The sequence below is a fragment of the Ranitomeya variabilis genome, chromosome 6, assembly GCF_051348905.1.
Source record: "Ranitomeya variabilis isolate aRanVar5 chromosome 6, aRanVar5.hap1, whole genome shotgun sequence".
Taxonomy (NCBI): Eukaryota; Metazoa; Chordata; class Amphibia; order Anura; family Dendrobatidae; genus Ranitomeya; species Ranitomeya variabilis.
The window spans coordinates 172,902,302-172,922,082 of NC_135237.1; the positions used below are offsets into that span (position 1 = coordinate 172,902,302).

At 42.7% G+C, this 19,781-nt stretch overlaps 1 protein-coding gene across 6 annotated transcripts in view; it reads right to left on the reverse strand.

Moving 5' to 3' along the window:
• AMPH (amphiphysin) overlaps positions 1-19,781 on the reverse strand; it is a 425,845-nt gene that overhangs the window by 149,778 nt on the left and 256,286 nt on the right. For all 6 annotated transcript variants that reach the window (XM_077269267.1, XM_077269266.1, XM_077269265.1 and 3 more), the window contains exons 6-8: positions 5,763-5,870; positions 5,469-5,554; positions 4,751-4,826 (exon numbers count right to left, since the gene is read on the reverse strand). In XM_077269267.1, coding sequence (XP_077125382.1) covers positions 4,751-4,826; positions 5,469-5,554; positions 5,763-5,870 — 270 coding nt within the window. The remainder of the gene's footprint in view (positions 1-4,750; positions 4,827-5,468; positions 5,555-5,762; positions 5,871-19,781) is intronic.

The following is a 19,781-nucleotide window of genomic DNA, read 5'->3' on the forward strand; positions in this document are numbered from 1 at the left end:
CTTTTGCGGTCCATTTTCTCCTGTTACCCTTGGTAAAATAAAACAAATTGGAGCTGAAATAAATTTTGTGTAAAAAAAATTTAAATGTTAATTTTTATTTAAACATTCCAAAAATTCCTGTGAAACACCTGAAGGGTTAATAAAATTCTTGAATGTGTTTTTGAGCACCTTGAGGGATGTAGTTTTTAGAATGGTGTCACCCTTGGGTATTTTCTATCATACAGACCCCTCAAAATGACTTCAAATGAGATGTGGTCCCTAAAAAAAAATGGTGTTGTAAAAATGAGAAATTGCTGGTCAACTTTTAACCCTTATAACTCCCTAACAAAAAAAAATTTTGGTCCCTAAATTGTGCTGATGTAAAGTAGACATGTGGGAAATGTTACCTATTAAGTATTTTGTGTGACATATCTCTGTGATTTAAGGGCATAAAAATTCAAAGTTGAAAATTGCGAAATTTTCAAAATTTTTGCCAATTTTCCGTTTTTTTCACAAATAAACGCAAGTTATATCGAATAAATTTTACCACTATCATGAAGTACAATATGTCACGAGAAAACAGAGTCAGAAACGCCAAGATCCGTTGAAGCGTTCCAGAGTTATAATTTCATAAAGGGACAGTGGTCAGAATTGTAAAAATTGGCCCGGTCATTAACGTGCAAACCACCCTTGGGGGTGAAGGGGTTAAAGGGACTCTGTAAGCACAGAATGATTGTTCAAACCAAATACAGGTGTTAGGTGCATAATGTATTTGCTCTTCAGTCAAAAAATATTTCAGTAAATACAGTAACATTGCTTTAGTGAGAACTTTTAGATACATAATTACTCTATTTGTAAGTAACATAGTATCCATGACTAACATAAATTCAATACCAATTTTATCACCATATCTGTATTATGGCAAAATTAAACACAGAATAAAAGTAATCGCTATAATGCATATTTGTACAGTTCACAAAATTCTGTTCTGTTGCTTTTGAAGAATTAGTTGAGCTAGAAAAATAAACATTGGAAACATAAGTAGCTTGTATTTTTCCACAATAGTCAGTTGAGAAAACCAATAAAACCTAATTCAGTATTTCAAATGCTTTCTCACAAACAAAGAATAAATATAGCACAGCCGGGAGGAATTTAGCAAAGCAATAAATATGTAGCAGTTCTGCTTACTGTAATATATGGGCTGCCATGAAAATCAGATTGCAAAATGATGGTAAAATGACAGCAACCGAATATATAGGAAGGTAGCACAAACAGTGTAAAATGGAGAAAACCACCCTCCACAGAGAAATATTTGTTCCTCATATTTCCTCAATGTTTTGAAATGTTCAGACACCAGGGACTTTAAACTCTGCAGTTTGTAAGTCTGTCCTTGCAGCCCTGCAGTGACTTTCGTGCCTGGTCTCGGGGGTACAAAGCAGAAGAAATTCAATTTTTTGGTCAACAAAGCTTTTTAAAATCCGAACAGAGGATGTATTAAAAAGGTTCCAGCCACATTGTGTGTTATTAGTTTCTAGTGGGATATACACAATTTTAATAGAAACCATCAGTCTTCCTATTTGCTTTCCTATAATTGTATAAAACAGTGGTTGGCAACCCAAAACTTGGTTACATACAGCCTCCTTGTCTGTATTACAAATTACAAAACGGGCTGTTGTAACTTGATTCAGGCAGGTGCTCTGTCAGGTGAGTATGTGTAATGTGTGTACTGCAGCTATATATGTATTAAATGTGAATGTATTTGTGTGTGTAAGGGACTCAGTGTGTAGCCTTATTAAGAAACAGTAGGTTAGACCTAACAATAGAGTTTCTCCTCTCGGAATTGGCATAGATGAGCGGACACAGCACCTATTGTTTTAACACCAGCAACAATACTTTGTTCTCACGGCATAGTCTCTTTAAACATTTTAACAACTTATTTAATGTCTTTATACATCTTCCCTGAGGTATTCCATCGCCAGACATTTTCACAATTAGGATCCCTTTTTGTGGAAGGTTTAGGCTATGTGCACATGTTGCGGATTAGGCTCTGGAATTGTTTGTGCGAATTCTGCATCTCTTGGCAGAAAACGCAGGTGTGGATTTGTCGCGTTTTTTTGTGCTGATCTTGTGCGGATTTGCTGCTGATTTACTGCGGATTTCTTGCATTTTTTACCCCTGCGGATTTCTATAATGGAATGGGTAACGCTGCAGATCCTCAAAAAAGAAGTGACATGCTACTTCTTTTAATCCGCAGCGTTTCCGCACTGAATTTTCAGCACCATTAGCACAGCGTTTTTTTTTTCTCATTGATTTACATTGAACTGTAAATCACTTGCGGATCTGCAGCGTTTCTGTGCGGAAAAAAAATACTGCGGATCTGCAGGACATCATGTGCACATACCCTTACTTCTTTGCCCATACTGCAATCACACCATACTTGCATGTCTGTCCCTCATTTTTACAGTTACGTACTCTTCACGCAGGTGATCTCTCCTAGCTCGCACCTTGTCTTGCCTGGTCTTTCACTTTCCAGTTCTTTAAGGCAATGGAGACTCGCCATTTTCCTGATGATTACACCTCACTGTCTCCTCAAGTGTAAGATTCTCTCTCTCCCTAATAGTTCTGCATCAATGTCGTCGATACACCATGGCAGGGTTCTACTCTTTCCCCAGAGTCTCACTATGTAATGGAACTTTACTAGGGTAGTATCTTTCTTCTGCTCTTTATGGACACTGCAGAGACAGTAACATAGCAATCTACATTCCATTGTCATTGCCTATGGTGACACCCATTAATGGCTGACATTACACCCCATCTACAAGTCAAAGACTACTCTAGGCTGGGAGTTCCAACCTCCTGCTTGTGCCTTATGTGACTAGCTCCAAGTGTTGGGAATCTGGCCATCAGGCAACACTAAGTTAAAAACAGGCATGATCCTGTTGTAAAAATCACTGCAATGATTTATGAAATACTTCCATAAATCATTGTCTGTGTACATAGTTCACTGTGCAGTGAACAATTGAAAGTTAAAGCTCTTCTCTGGCCGTCTTCTCTCGCCCAAAACCCATTTAAAATCGACTGAGGAAAAATGTAAAACTGCTCTGTGGTCAGATGACTTTAAATAAAAAATTCTTTATGGAAACCTTGCGAATTCAGTAGTAGAGGACCAGCCAGCTTGTCATCAGCGTACAGTTCAAAATCCTGCATCTCAGATGGAATGAGGTTGCATTAGTGACAAATAGAAATGAGCGGATCAATTGCAGGATTCCGGTTTACACGGCATCCCAACTTTTTTGGAATTAGGGAAGGAATGCAGGATAGCACCAAATGTGTGCTGGAAAGGCAGGAGATGGCAATCGGTAAGTATTTTTATGTGTAACGGCCTCGGGTCCTTCTGTCTCCTTCTGGCGTGTCCCCGAAGTGGTCCCTCGCCACTCCATCTGACTTCTTGGGGTTGCGGTGCGTCGGCGGTTTGGGTATGCGTGGTTGCGCTTCTCCTGCCACTATGTTCTCTGGGAGGTCGAGACCCAGTGGCTGCACCCCATTATGGCGGCGCCCACTGGGTATTTCTACTCAACGTCTACTGAGGTAAGACACCTGTTTATCGATCGCTGCGGCGCTAGCATCCGTGCTGGTGTCCTTCCTCGTCTTCAGGCCCCGTGTCTCTGTTTCCTTTGCCATTTTCTCTGGCTCTGCCCAGTCGGCTTTCCCTGTGCCTCTGCCTAGTGGGCTTCCTGACCTTTCTGTCTACCTTGTCTGTTGTTCCTGTGCCCCTACCGTACTGGTTTGCTGTGTCCTTTCCGCTCTTGCTTGTCTGGTGTCTTTGCCTTGTCTGCCTGCCAGCTCTGTGTCTACAGCAGCCCTTCCGTCCCTGTATTCTGTGGGTCTCTGTGTTCCCCTAACCTGCTCTCCTTACATTTTTCTCATTACTGTTTGCTTTTTCCCTCTCTTGCAGCTTCAAGTCGCTGTCTGTCTCAGGTCCTCTTGGTTCCGTCTGCTTCCCATATTCCCTCAGTTCCTGTTTTCTGTCTTCCCTGTATACCCCTTAGTCGTCCCTTTGTGGTTACATCCCCTTGAGCCTGCCCCTAACACTCCCTGTATAAGGGGTGGTTCCACCTGGTCCGCTCGCCCTCGGGGGCTCTGGAGCCACGACCCAGAGGGTCCACTTCCGGGTTTTTTCTTAGAACCCTAACATTATGCATGCAATATATAAGTACTATGTATGAGTGTGCTATATACCATGTATGCAAAAGACGTAAAGAATACATTATAGCCTCTCCATGTTATGGTCCAAGCAAATATTGCTGAATTTATCTATCATTTTTAATGAATCCAGTATAACAGTAATATAAGCACAATTACGTCAATTAAGCTGCCATAGAAACGCCACTATAGAAGAAGAGATCAGCTAAATTACTCCTGGCAGAGCTTCTTCCTCAGCAGTACTCCCCCATAAACTCAGAGAGAAATATAAATTCTTCTAAAAGTAGAAAGCTATTGCATTAACGATATATAACGATATAAGAGCAAGTGAGCAAAAAAGTCAGAAAGAGATATGAGGACATTAGCAACCTTCATACTAGTGGCCTCAAGTTGTAATATTAATTATGTATGTATTGATTGCAGTTACTGATATTGCAGATATAGGGATCTTGTGTTCTGGGCAACAGATTTATTTGAGTCTAAAGTCAAAGATTCTTTTTACTCTTCTGCCAAAAAATACACCATAGTAATTCTATTTTTCTGAAGAAATATGAAGCAAATTACTTACCCCTGTGATTTCCTTATGAAACTTTGCCTCCAGACCTGATATGTTTTGGAACGTGTTCACATAGAAACCAATTCGTCTGGATTATTGATGAGTCACAGTAAGAGGCAAGGAAAACAGTAGAAAGTTATTAGATCTTTTCAGTGGGCTACTGAGACTGTCCATTAATTTACCCTTTATTGAATTTTTTTGTTGTGTAAACTGCAAATTGGTAAAATTCAATGTAGAACAAATTCAATTTGAATTGATTAGAAACCAACAGTGGTACGTTCACCAATGGGTATTGGTTTCCATAATGGTATATTATGGATATATTATTTTTTTTGAATACTCAACAAACTCAAGTAAAATTGACTTTGTAGCTCTTTGGCACTTGTTTTTAATGGTGTTCTTTGTGCCACATGAACTATTTGTATTGATTTATCTAATTAACTAGATTTATCATTATCATTCAGTGTGCTTGACCCATTCTTTATAGCTGTTTTTTCCTATTCCTATACGTGTTTATAAATCTAAATACAACTTTCTGGTAGTTGATGTGTTTAGTTTGTTTTTATCATTGATTATCATTGAGCAATATTGCACCTTTTTATCTGTTGTATGACTTGTGATACTCCCACGACACCCTCTTGTCACCGTCTATGATACTTCACAAATTTTATGCAGTTTTTTTTTATTCAGTATTTAATTTGAATTAAAAAAAAGGAGAAAAAGATAACACCTGGACCATAAAGATGGCAATTCCTCTTGCAAATCTGTATTAAAATCTTCAAACACTTTCTGTGCCTTCTGGAACTCTTCTTCAGCCTATAGAGCAGAGGGAGAACTTTCAGTATAAGATACTGGCTACTACACCCATACAGCTTTTTGTGTCACCCTAACTCTACAGTAACTAGTATTGAGAAAAAAAAGCTAACACATAAGAATCCGACATGAAACTGAAATACTGACATGCTCTTAGACATTAGGTCATGATTCTAGAAACACATACTAGACATAAGGACTTGATAAATACCTTTGTAATTCTCCCTTCATCTCTTCTCTTGGCATTCTGTAATGCTTCCAAATGATGTCTTGCACTATCATAATCAACTAATTTTCGGCTCCGCTTGGCAATCCGATTCTTTAACAAGAAAAATAAAAAGGATTCAAATTGAGTGTCACCCATGGGCGGACACACCGCATATTCAGCCTGTGCAGCTGCACAGGGGCCCAGGAGGACAGGGGGCCCGATCAGCTGCTCAAATATCTTACTCTCTCATAGACCCAGCGGCTGCATCTACACTAAGAGGAGAGGAAGGGCCGTACCCGAGTCTTTTGCTGTCAGAGAGGGGCCTCTTCCTCTCTTCTGAGTTGATGCTGCCACTGGCTCTTTGATATGATGAAGGAGCCCGGGATCACTGGACACGCCCCCCCGAATCCTTGGACATGCCCCCCCGAATCCTTGGACACGCCCCCAGCTTCTCTTCCTGGTTCGTGCAGGGCAGGCAGGAACAGGCCTGGTAAGTATGGCTGATCTCAGCCAGTCCTGTCTCCTGCCTCCTCCTCACTGCCTCTGACTGCTGCTGGGAACAGCCTCTGAGCAGTCAGTACATCTGTAACCTCTGCTGCCTCCTGAGCAGTTCTGACAACTGAACTGCTTGATCAATGTTCACATGAGAGATCACATCAATCCCCCTGTAGCTACCTCCACCTCCTGTACCGAGGGGGCTTTATTGGAAAACTGCGGCACTGTAAAGACCCCTCAGTACAGGGGTGGTAAGTGGCTACGGGGGGAGGGGAGGGTGATGTGATGGCCGATGTTCACATGGGTCAGGCACCTGACAGAACTTCTCAGGAGGAAGAAGTCTCAGATCCACTGACTACGGGGAGAACACTCTGCAGCTATCAGAGGTAGTGAAGAGGCAGGAGGACTGGCGAGAGCTGGAGATCTGGCCAGTAAGTGCTGATGGAGGACTGAAGACCTCCAGGATGGAGCTGCTGGAGATGGAAGAATGCACCTGCCAGAGGGATGGCACGTGTAAGTAACAAAATGTGTACAAACTTACTATCACCTATGTGTATTACCATACTTCTGTGCACCTGTTTGTAAAAGTCTATATATAAGTATCTATATATATGTATATATAATTGTCTAAGGGTCACTTCCATCTGTCTGTCCTTCTGTCACGGTTATTCATTCGCTGATTGGTCTCGCCAGCTGCCTGTCATGGCTGCCGCGACCAATCAGCTACAGGCACAGTCTGGAAGAAAATGGCCGCTCCTTACTCCCAGCAGTGTCCCCGGCGATCCGCTCCATTATCTCCGCTCCCCGCAGTCAGTGTCCCTGGCGCTCCGCTCCATATTCCCTGCAGTGTCCCCGGCGCTCCGGTCCATACTCCCGGCAGTGTCCCCGGCGCTCCAGTCCATGCTCCCCACAGTCACTGTCCCCGGCGCTCCGCTCCATGCTTCCCGCAGTCACTGTCCCCGGCGCCCGCTCCATACTCCCCTCCGGTCATCGCTAACACAGGGTTAATGCCGGCGGTAACGGACCGCGTTATGCCGCGGGTAACGCACTCAGTTACCGCCAACTTGTGTGTCCCCAACCTTTTACTATTGATGCTGCCTATGCGGCATCAATAGTAAAAAAAGTAATGTTAAAAAAAAAAAATAACCTGCTATACTCACCCTCCGTTGTCCGCTCGCGCCTGCCGCCATCTTCCTTTCCCAGCGATGCTTTGCGAAATTACCCAGAAGACCTAGCGGTCTCGCTAGGATCGGAAGATTTCGCGCCCATCGGTACAGCGCCGTTGGATCCCAGGAGGCGGAGAGACGGGACGCTGAGGAGCAGCGACGAGAATGGTGAGTATGTTAGAACTACAAGGGGCCCTTGGATCCAAAGGTGAGTATGTTTAGTTTTTATTTTTTAACCTGTGACATACGTGACTGGGCAATATACTACGTAGCTGGGCAATATACTATGTGGCTCCGTGCTTTATACTACATTGCTGTGAAATATACTACGTGGCTCTGTGCTGTATACTACGTGGCTGGGCAATATACTACGTCGCTGGGCAATATACTACGTGGCTGGGCAATATACTACGTGGCTCTGTGCTGTATACTACGTGGCTGGGCAATATACTACGTGACTGGGCAATATACTACGTGACTGGGCAATAGAATACGTCGCTGGGCAATATACTACGTGGCTGGGCAATATACTACGTCGCTGGGCAATATACTACGTGGCTGGGCAATATACTACGTGGCTGGGCAATATACTACGTGGCTGGGCAATATACTACGTGGCTGGGCAATATACTACGTCACTGGGCAATATACTATGTGGCTGGGCAATATACTACGTGGCTGGGCAATATACTACGTGACTGGGCAATATACTACGTGGCTGGGCAATATACTACGTGACTGGGCAATATACTACGTCGCTGGGCAATATACTACGTCGCTGGGCAATATACTACGTGACTGGGCAATATACTACGTGGCTGGGCAATATACTACATGGCTGGGCAATATACTACGTGGCTGGGCAATATACTACGTGGCCTGTGTTATATACTACGTCGCACTACATGCATATTCCAGAATACCCGATGCGTTAGAATCGGGCCATCATCTAGTGTATGTATATGTACCTATGCACAGTGCTCATATGTATCTGTGGGAAACAAAGATAATCACTATACACTATGTATATATATAATATATATATATATATATATATATATATGTATGTGTGTGTATTAGAACCTGAGTGTACAGTAGTTATCTGTGTGTCTATAATTATATATACAGTATACTGTATATGCTACATATAATACACACAGTCATGGCCAAAAGTGTTTTCATGTATCGATGTGTACTTTGGTTATCTATGCATGTATGTACAATATATATATATATATATATATATATATATATATATATATATATATATATATATATTAGTATCTGAGACACAGTAGGTAGTAAGTGTAAAGGTAAATATCACTTAAAGGGAACATGTCAGCAGTTTTGTCCGCTATAAGATACGGCCACCACCTTTCAGGGCTTATCTACAGAATTCTGTAATTATGTAGATAAGCCCCCGATCCAACCTGAAAGATAAGAAAAATAAGTTTTATTATACTCCCCTGGGGGGCGGTCCGGTCCGATGGGTGTCGCAGCTCAGGGTCCGGGGCCTCCCATCTTCTTGCGATGCCGTCCTCCTGTTGCTTCATGGCTCCCCGGAATCGCGCTCCTGCACAGGCGTACTTATCTGTCCTGTTGAGGGCAGAGCAAAGTCATGCAGTGCACAGGCGCTGTGCCTCTCTGACCTTTCCTGGCATCTGCGCACTGCAGTACTATGCACAGATAAGTACGACTGCGCAGGAGCGCAATGCCGGGGAGCCATGATGCAAGCAGCACGGCGGCGATCATAAGAAGATGGGAGGCGCCGGACCCGGAGCTGTGACACTCATCAGACCGGACCGCCCCCGGGTGAGTATAATAAAACGTATTTTTCTTCTCTTACAGGTCGGATCGGAGGCTTATATACAGCATTATAGAATGCTGTAGATGAGCCCTGAAAGGTGGTGGCTGTATCTTATATCTGCCAAACCTGGTGACTGGTTCCCTTTAGCGGGGCATTCCCGGGGCCAGAGAAGTCGCTGCTGCATTGGGCCCAGAAGTGGAGTGCGGCCACTGACACCAGCGAATATTTCAGCTCGATCTGCATCCTTGGACGCACATTCAGCTGAAATATATTGCAGCACGGTGATCCACCAGTTCCGCTGCAGTACACGCCGCTGACCAATTTGCATCCAGCATCTGACCTTGGTGTGTCCATGACTGGGGGGCATATGGCAGTGACGACAAGTCAGCTGGCGGCTCTTGCGCCGGTTGCAGAAGAGGACGCCATATGGCATGGGAGCGGAGAAAGGTGAGTAGAACCGAGTTTTTTTCCATGTGTTACAGAAGAACAAGACAAATTCAGAAAGGGGCATGTAGCGCTATGCCTGACATGGTGTCCCCTCCTCCCTCTATGCAGGGACACCAGCTTACTCACCGGCCCATGGCACTGTCTCCAGCATGCTCCTGCCTTCTACCTCCACTATGCATGCTGCACTGTGTCCCGATGGGGTGCCTAGGGTGCATCTGTGCGCACTCCCCTGTTCTAAAAGGGGCAGCATGTAACACATGGTAAATGCTCAGCTGGGAAGCATTTAGTTAAATGTGTGTTCACTTGCAACGTGTCTCCCAGCCAAAAGCGTGGAGACATCTTTTATAAAAAGCACCCTCCTCAGTAGGGAGGTGCCTGAGCAATCCCTATAGTTACAGTATGTTAGGTAGTTGGTGTGTATGCAACTGTATGTTGCCAGGTCCCCCATCCCTAGTCTGATATAGTATCCCATATCCCATACCCCGTTTACTGTTATTAGTGCTCGCTTCCTGTGACTGCTTCGGCGGTGACCGTATCCTGAAATCACATCTGCGGTATCGGTACCCTCCCGTCCCTTATTACGTAACATCCTATTTATATATGGTGCCGTCCTTTATTATATAGCGTCTAGTGTTGAGCGAATATACTCGTTACTCGAGATTTCTCGAGCATGCTCGGGGGTCCTCCGAGTATTTTTTAGTGCTCGGAGATTTAGTTTTCTTCGCCGCAGCTGAATGTTTTACATCTGTTAGCCAGGCTAAGTACATGTGGGGGTTGCCTGGTTGCTAGGGAATCCCCACATGTACTTATGCTGGCTAACAGATGTAAATCATTCAGCTGCGTCAAGAAAAAGTAAATCTCCGAGCATTAAAAAATACTCAGAGGACACCCAAGCATGCTCGAGAGATCTCGAGTAACGAGTAGATTCCCTCATCACTAACAGCGTCCTGTTATGTGGAGCGCCGTCCATTATTACCCAGTATCATCTCTTGCCATCTACAGCACCGTCCCTTACATTGAGTATTCTCATTATTTTTGTTCTTCACAGCGTCTTCTCTTTATTGCATGGTGTCCTCTCCTGTAAAATGTAAAATGACTGCTGAGGGAGCAGCATCTGACCAGAAGACCAGTCCATCAGCCGCATCCATCACAAAAGAAGCTTTCCCATGCTCCATCAGCCATCATTTCAGTTTATATCTAACAGGAGTGGATGATATGTAATAAAGAACAGGGAGGTATAAATAACAAAAATAATGAGAATCTGATATGTAAGGGACGGTGCTGTACATAACAAGAGGGAACTATATGATATGGGACGGTGTTATACATAAAGAGAGAGCACTGTGTAATAAGGGTTGCAATATATATGAGAGGAGACTGTAAAAAAAAAATGTAGATCTGTAGCTTGGTCGCGATGAAAGGAGGGGGGCCCAGATACATTTCTTGCACAGGGGCCCTAAGCTGTCTGTGTCCGCCCCTGGTGTCACCATACACAATTTTGAAAAGAAGTCTCCACAGCTTCTAGTTTATAAAATAACCAAATCTGCTTTCCCCACAGTACCAAACACCCCATGTTGTGAATTTGTATTTCAATGGGTATTGTTTCAAGGAAGTCAGCTTACCTAGTGATGACAGCAGTCAGACTCCTCATGATCAGCTCACTAGAAGCTACACTCAGAATGGGGGTTTTCAAACTATGATCAGGGTAAAACCCTTTTTGTCACAGTGCCTTAAAAAGTTTGGCACACCATAAGAACTATCACTTATCCACAGGATAACTGAAAGGTTGCTTGTCAGCTTCTAGGGATCCATGGACTTCCATTCTGGAGATTTGTGGACATCCCAACTATTGGAGCACTAGCAGTAAGCAACTTATCATATACCAAGACCCTTGTCAGAACCTTAGTGATAAGCAACTTATCACCTAAGGTGCTATGGTTTCCAAACCTTTTAATGTTTGGAGGAACATTCTAAATTGTATGTACTATGGTAGTCCTATGACAGTAACAAAAAAGTGTCAAATCCTAGCTTATTAATTGATATGATTGGGCTACATGGGTGTGGTAAAAACAAATAGAATACATATCAAAGACTAAATTAAACTGAAGTGAAAATTGAAGCAAAGTTTTCTATGCAGGTTTAATAGCAGTTGTAGCAATCAAAGCTATTTCCCTGCCACCTGATTTGTTGTTGTGATTAATGTCTATGTAATGGAAAAAACATTTGTACAATCAGTTGGGTACTAGTTAGCCTCTTTTGTCCTTTTATATAGTGGTGCAGTATGCTAACAATTACCATGGAAAACTGTGTTTAACAAAAAAAATGACATCCGTTAATTAGGGAATTGGAAAGTGATTTACATAAGGAAAGTGTCTATTTTATGTGTTACCATGGGAAATGAGCTGAAATATCCTATGTGGCTAAAATAGATTTTCCATATATAGCCCGTAGTGATGTGATTAACACTGCAGACAAATCACATATAAACACTGAAACTCTCATAGAAGAAGAGTTGGTCCAAATGTTATTCACAGCAATTTAGAACATGCTAAAGATGCGTTTACACTATGGTTATCATTTAATAGCCTGTTTACACAGGACAACCAGCTTCAGATATATACTGATCTGTAATCATTCAGTGTAAATAGGCTGCCATTATTCTCAGAGGAGGTCCTATTTACTGTGTTACCGAGTACGATGATTTTTTTTGTTCAGCCCAAAAGATCATTTCAGATGATGAATGAGCGTATTGTTTGTTCGTCGGGTGATTTGCAGCCTGTTTACAATAATAATAATAATTATGAGATAAGTCTTCATAGGAACCATTACCGATAATCGTACCGTGCAAATGGACATTAAGATTACTGCATACATGAGCAGCAAATATCAGTGCATTGTAGACGCTATTAGGAAATAAGATGACAATGTCTCAGATCTGAATATGCAGTAATTTTAATTTTTGAGGGGGAATAAAGATTCAGTAATAACAAACTAATTTGGGTGTAAAGCTCATCTTGTCTATTGGAACTTATCTGCTGATTATGGGAACATGGGAATACTGTGAGTCATAGTAACATAGTAACATAGTTAGTAAGGCCGAAAAAAGACATTTGTCCATCCAGTTCAGCCTATATTCCTATATTCCATCATAATAAATCCCCAGATCTATATCCTTCTACAGAACCTAATAATTGTATGATACAATATTGTTCTGCTCCAGGAAGACATCCAGGCCTCTCTTGAACCCCTCGACTGAGTTCGCCATCACCACCTCCTCAGGCAAGCAATTCCAGATTCTCACTGCCCTAACAGTAAAGAATCCTCTTCTATGTTGGTGGAAAAACCTTCTCTCCTCCAGACGCAAAGAATGCCCCCTTGTGCCCGTCACCTTCCTTGGTATAAACAGATCCTCAGCGAGATATTTGTATTGTCCCCTTATATACTTATACATGGTTATTAGATCGCCCCTCAGTCGTCTTTTTTCTAGACTAAATAATCCTAATTTCGCTAATCTATCTGGGTATTGTAGTTCTCCCATCCCCTTTATTAACTTTGTTGCCCTCCTTTGTACTCTCTCTAGTTCCATTATATCCTTCCTGAGCACCGGTGCCCAAAACTGGACACAGTACTCCATGTGCGGTCTAACTAGGGATTTGTACAGAGGCAGTATAATGCTCTCATCATGTGTATCCAGACCTCTTTTAATGCACCTCATGATCCTGTTTGCCTTGGCAGCTGCTGCCTGGCACTGGCTGCTCCAGGTAAGTTTATCATTAACTAGGATCCCCAAGTCCTTCTCCCTGTCAGATTTACCCAGTGGTTTCCCGTTCAGTGTGTAATGGTGATATTGATTCCTTCTTCCCATGTGTATAACCTTACATTTATTATTGTTAAACCTCATCTGCCACCTTTCAGCCCAAGTTTCCAACTTATCCAGATCCATCTGTAGCAGAATACTATCTTCTCAGTCGTCAGAGACTGCCATCAGAGTCCAGGAATACAACCCAGGGATGGACATTTTTTGCGCAGGCGTGTACTACGGAGGACACAGCATGAACTTCAATCCAATATTGAGGCCAGCATGCAGCCAGCGGGTAAGGAAAGGGTGAATCAAACACCCGAAAACCCCGCCCATATGACCGCAAACCTGTCCCGCCAAATTCAGGTGACAGGTTCCCTTTAAGGGAAAAAAATCCAAACCTACAAAGTCCTCTGTGAAAAAGTGATTGCCCCCTAAACCTACTGTAATAACTGGTTGGGCCACCCTTAGCGGCAACAACTGCAATAAAGCAAAATGATAACTGGCAATGTGTCTTTTCCAACACTCGGGAGGAATTTTTGCTTACTCATTTTTGCAGAATTGTTCTAACTTAGCCACATTGGGGGGTTTCCGGTTTGACTAGGCCACTGCAAAGTCTTAATTTTGTTTTTCATAAGCCATTCAAAGATGGACTTGCTGGTGTGTTTTGGATCATTGTCCTGCTGCATAACCCAATTGCCCTCCAGCCTGAGGTCACGAACAGATGGCCAGGCATTCTCTTTCAGGATTTTTTTGGTAGACAGCAGAATTCATGGTTCGATTTAACACAAAAAGTCTTCCATATCCTGAAGCAGCAAAACAGCCCCAGGCTATCACACTACCACCACATTTTACTGTTGGTATGATGTTCCTTTTCTGAAATGCTGTGTTATTTCTATGCCAGATGTAATGAGACATACACCTTCCAAAAAAGTTTAACTTTTGTCTCATCAGTCCACAGAGTATTTTCCCAAAAGTCTTCGGGATCATCAAAATGTCTTCTGGCAAAACTGTGACGAGTATTCATGACAGGCAGCACAGTGGCTCAGTGGTTAGCACTGCAGCCTTGCAGCGCTGGAGTCCTGAGCTCAACACAACATCTGAAAGGAGTTTGTATGTTCTCCCTGCATTTGCGTGGGTTTCCTCTGGGTACTCCGGTTTCCTCCCACATTCCAAAGACATACTGATAAGGAATTTAGGTTGTGAGCCCCATCGGGGACAGCGACGATAACGTGTGCAAAAATTGTAAAGCGTTGTGGAATATGTTGGCGCTATATTAATATATTTATATTATTTAGGGTCATATTGCTCAGTAGTGGTTTTGGTCTTGGAACTCTGCCATGCAGGCCATTTTTGCCCAGTCTCTCTCTTATGGTGGAGTCATGAACACTGACCTTAACTGAGGAAAGAGAGGCCTGCAGTTCATTGATGTTGTTGTGGGGTCTTTTGTGACCTCTTGGATGAGTTGTTATCTCTTGGGATAATTTTGGTCAGTCAGCCACTCCTAGGAAGGTTCACCACTGTTCCATGTTTTTGCCATTTGTATATAATTGCTCTGTGTGATTCGCTGGAGTCCCAAAGTTTTAAAAAAGGCTTTATAACATTTTCCAGACTTATAGATCTTAATTACTTTGTTTATTATTTGTTCCAGAATTTCTTTGGATCGTGACATGATGTCTAGCTTTGGAGGGTCTTTTGGTCTACTTCACTTTGTCAGGCAGGTGCTATTTAAGTGATTTCTTGATTTAGAACAAATGTGGCAGTAATCAGGCCTGGTGTGGCTAGGAAATTTAAACTCAGCTACCCAGAGATGTGATAAACCACAGTTAATTTATGTGTTAAGGGGATGGGGGCAATCACTATTTCACACAGGTCCTGTAGGTTTGGATTTTTTTCCCTTAATTATAATAAAGACCTTCATTTAAAAATGGCGTTTTGTGTTTACATGTGTTATCTTTATCTAATATTTCAATTTGTTTGATAATCAGAAGCATTTAAATGTGACAAACATGCAAAAGAATAGGAAATCGGGAAGAGGGCAAACCTTTTTTCACACAACTCTAATTGTTTTGCATATTTGTGTGTCGTTTTAGTTTACCTTTTTAAATATTTTGTGTAAGCACTATATATTTCTATATTAAAGCTTAAAATCTTTAATACGTTTGACCCATGTATGCGCTAAAAGAATCTATAGCCCTTGAGAGAGTGAATGACCTTTTGATTGTCTGACAGTAACATACAGTATTTTGGGGACTCATCACCTCATGTGTTTGATAAGTGGTGGCAGCATGTTAAGATGTCGGGGTGTGCTGAAGGTGTCGGGGTGTGTTTTATGTTCACTTTATAGCCTAAATAAGTAAAAAAACAGCCGCACTCAAGATTTAGATTTTCAAATGCAAACATTAAGTGACATTTTATTGTATTCACCACAGTAGCATAAAGGTGCTGAGGTAACGTTTCGACCCCGTAGTGGGACTTTATCAAACCTCACTTGTTGTAGAATCAATTAAAGGGAGGAGATATTGCAGTGGAAGAGCAAAGAAACACCGCAGTAGGCAAATACTAATTTGAGAAAGGCTCCTAGGTAGAGCTAATGGTGCTGTATGTAGAAGTATGGTAGGGTTTGAAGAAGGGATGCAGTCCCAGTCCGAGCTGTGGGTCCGGGGTGTAAAGGTTCCTGTGGTGATGTGCCTAAAGCAGAGGTTGAGAGCTGGATTGAGTGAGAGGAGATAAATTAACCCATGCAAGTGCACTCCACGTCACGTGCTGAGAAGTGTGCACGTGACATATATGTCCTCTGTATCTGACACACTATGAGATAATAAATGGTCATGACATCATAGTCCTAGAAGCATAGTGAGCAGATGTCTTGCAAATAAATATTGCATTACCATAATGGCAGAAATTAGCATACCAGAATAAAGGCACCAAAAATCAGTCAGGAAAGCACCCCCAAAGTCCTCGACGCACGTTTTGCATGTTCACATGTTGCACTTGATCATGGGGGAAGGTGTTCACTATCCCGGATAGGACTTTATATCGAAGTGGTATAGTCCAACCAAATAGTTTGTATCAGCGTTTTGGATTAAAAAGTAACTTTTAATGTAAATATTTAAAAGGTGAAAAGCTATCAGAAGAATAATCACACAAAAGTGCAAGGTGCATAAGACACTAAAAAATGTGGAGTTCACATAATTAATGGGGTGCTTATTATGTTAACCCCTTATATGCAAAAAGACTGATCCTTAAATACACTCTTGTATAACATGCAATATGTTCCAAAAGCCTTCCTTTATACGATCAGATTTTAATGGGCAGTCATAAGCAACCTAATATTGCCCTTTTAGTGTCTACTCCACATAATGCAACTAGTCACAACATCCATTGACTATTTATACAGAATAGATCCCTTATCAATAATGTCAGGTCCATCTGTTTGCCACACATAAGACCCTCTCCTGTAGCCGGATGTCCATCAGGACAAAATACATAGCAATTTGTAGGGTCACAAATGTTAGCAATGTTTAATCCCCAAGTGGTGCAATCTATTCATGCAGAAAATCTCACTAGTGCATCTTTATTGCTCCCACCACTCTCCTTACAGACCTGGAGGGGATTATAATGACATCAATAGTCGGCAAATATGGCAAATATCTCACCCGCATGGATGTCATTCTAAAAAATGCCCTCTGCTCCAAACATGGCGGTGGATACTTTCCCCCTTGTTCCCGACGCGTTTTGCTGTCCTCATCAGGGGATAACATTGAGGCCAGTATAATCATACCATCAGGAAGACGCTGTCACTGCGCGTGTACCTCCACCTGTTTGCTCGCAAATTAAGGTGGCGGAAACATTTTATAAAGGAAGAAAGACATCAACTGAGTTGGGGATTCCCGACAATATGCTATCATACGTACATTTACTATTTCGTCTTGGTGATACGAACCCTAACATCAGAGGGGATGGTCCGTTCACCAACTTGAAAAACAAAAGTAAGAAAATGCCCCCCATTACAAGCGATGTGAGCTCAGTTGATGTATTTGTTAACTTGGTAACTGAAGAGCTCTTGAAACAACCTAGGTCCATTAATGCTAAATATCATAATCTGTCAAAGGAAGAGATGATGAGTCTGAACAATCTGGAAAAGGATCTAAATATAACAATTAAGCCCTCCGATAAAGGGGGAATGTGGTTGTTATGGATACATCACAATATAGATCCCTTTGCATCTCTTTGCTGGGAGATTCAGAGGGGTGTGACATTTTACCACATAATCCAATTAATGAGATAATGAGGCAATTAAAAAACATGATCAATGAGGGATTCGAGATGGGAGTACTTGATACTAACCTGAGAGACTTTCTAATTCCCACTCATCCAACTATGGCCACATTCTACTGCCTGCCCAAGGTCCATAAAGGAGTCAACCCGTTGAAGGGTAGACCAATTGTGGCAGGGGTTAACAGTATGACACAGAACCTTGGCTTGTATATTGACCAGGTCCTCAGACCTTTTGTAATGGCTTTGAATTCATACGTGCGTGACACGGCCGATCTTCTCAGGAGGCTGAACGGCATCTGTATAGAAGCTGATATGATTTTGGGTAGCATAGATGTAGAATATTCATCTATCCCCCATGAGGTGGGGTTAGTGGCTGTGGACGAATACCTGCAAACAAGAGGGTGCCAGTACAAGAGACATAATGAATTTGTATCAAAGGCTTTGAAATTTTGCCTTATGAATAACGTCTTTCTATTTGATGGCAAGTACTTCCACCAGCTCAGGGGCACAGCAATGGGCAGCCCCTGTGCGCCCACTTATGCTAATCTGCTCCTGGGCTGGTGGGAGGAGAAGGTGGTATTCAATGGTGCGTTTTATACCTTGGAGGATAGGGTAACGCTTTGGTTGCGCTATATAGACAACATCTTTGTCATCCGGAGGGGCACTGAGGCAGACTTTGGCAGATTTGTAGAAGGCTTGAATGTGAACAAACTGGGCCTACATTTTACCTATGAGGTCGACAAATTTAAATTAGTGTTCCTAGATGTCCTGGTCCAGAGAGGTGAGAATGGTGAAATTATCACAAAAAACTACCGAAAACCCACTGCAACCAACTCTCTTCTGAGGTGGGAAAGTAGTCACCCGAAGCCCCTTAAAAAGGGTATTCCAAAAGGACAGTATCTCAGAATTCGCCGGAATTGCAGGGATCTGTCAAATTTTAAAGAGCAGCCAGACAACTTAAGGAGTATGCAATCAAATAAATAAATGGCTACTAGAGCCACAGCCAGCTAACCGATCACCGCAGGTGCACGGAACTCCGTCTATGACCAGGAGGAGTAATAGCAGAAAGTAGAAAAAATGTGAGGTTCCAGCTCCTTAAAATTCGTGATTCTTTATCTATCCCTTTAAAAATGTCTTCATCTTAATAAATCCTTGCACAAACAGGAATGCGTACTGATGGAAAAGAAGAGTTAATGCGACGCGTTTTGATCTGGTATGATCTTAGTCATTGCATAGCTCTGTGTTAGCCCAGATTGCTCTTTTCTAATCTTCACTGGCCACTCACAAGAGCTGAGATGGTCACCTGACTCTCCCGAAAGGTCCTGATCGGGATTTCTCACCAAAATTACTCAGGTGACATATAATGTAATTATTAAAAAAAAAACACAGTGATAAACATATCACTTGGGAATGCATCCTTGGGAACGGAAGCCGCCGCGTGCACCGCTGAGAGGCAGGAGAACTCCGGGGGCCGTCAGAAGGTAAGAATATACATATTTTTTATTTTTATTCTTTTTTTTACACAAATATGGATCCCAGGGCCTGAAGGAGAGTCTCCTTTCCTCCAGACCTTGGGAACCATCCGGGACCGCTCGCTGCACATGCCGTATAAGACGACACCCGGTGTATAAGATGACCCCCGAAAAGTTGGGGGTCGTCTCATACGCCCAGTTGTCTTATATGTTGAAAAATACGGTACCTTAATGAGCGTTGCCACATGATCGTTCAGCACAGGAAGAGCTGCTGGAAGCCGGAACGAGGCTGCGAGCGCACGCTGGAGGGTGAGTAGGATGGGGGGTTTTTTTAGTAAAAGGAAGCATGCATACAAGGATGGGAGGAGGGGAGCCACGCATACCAGGGAAGCTATGGGGGGAGCCACGCATACCAGGACAGCTACAGGGGAGCCATGCACACCAGGACAGCAATGGGGGGAGCCACGCATACCAGGATAGCGACGGGGGAGCCATGCATACCAGGACAGGGACAGGGGAGCCACACATACCAGGACAGGGATGAAGGGACAATGC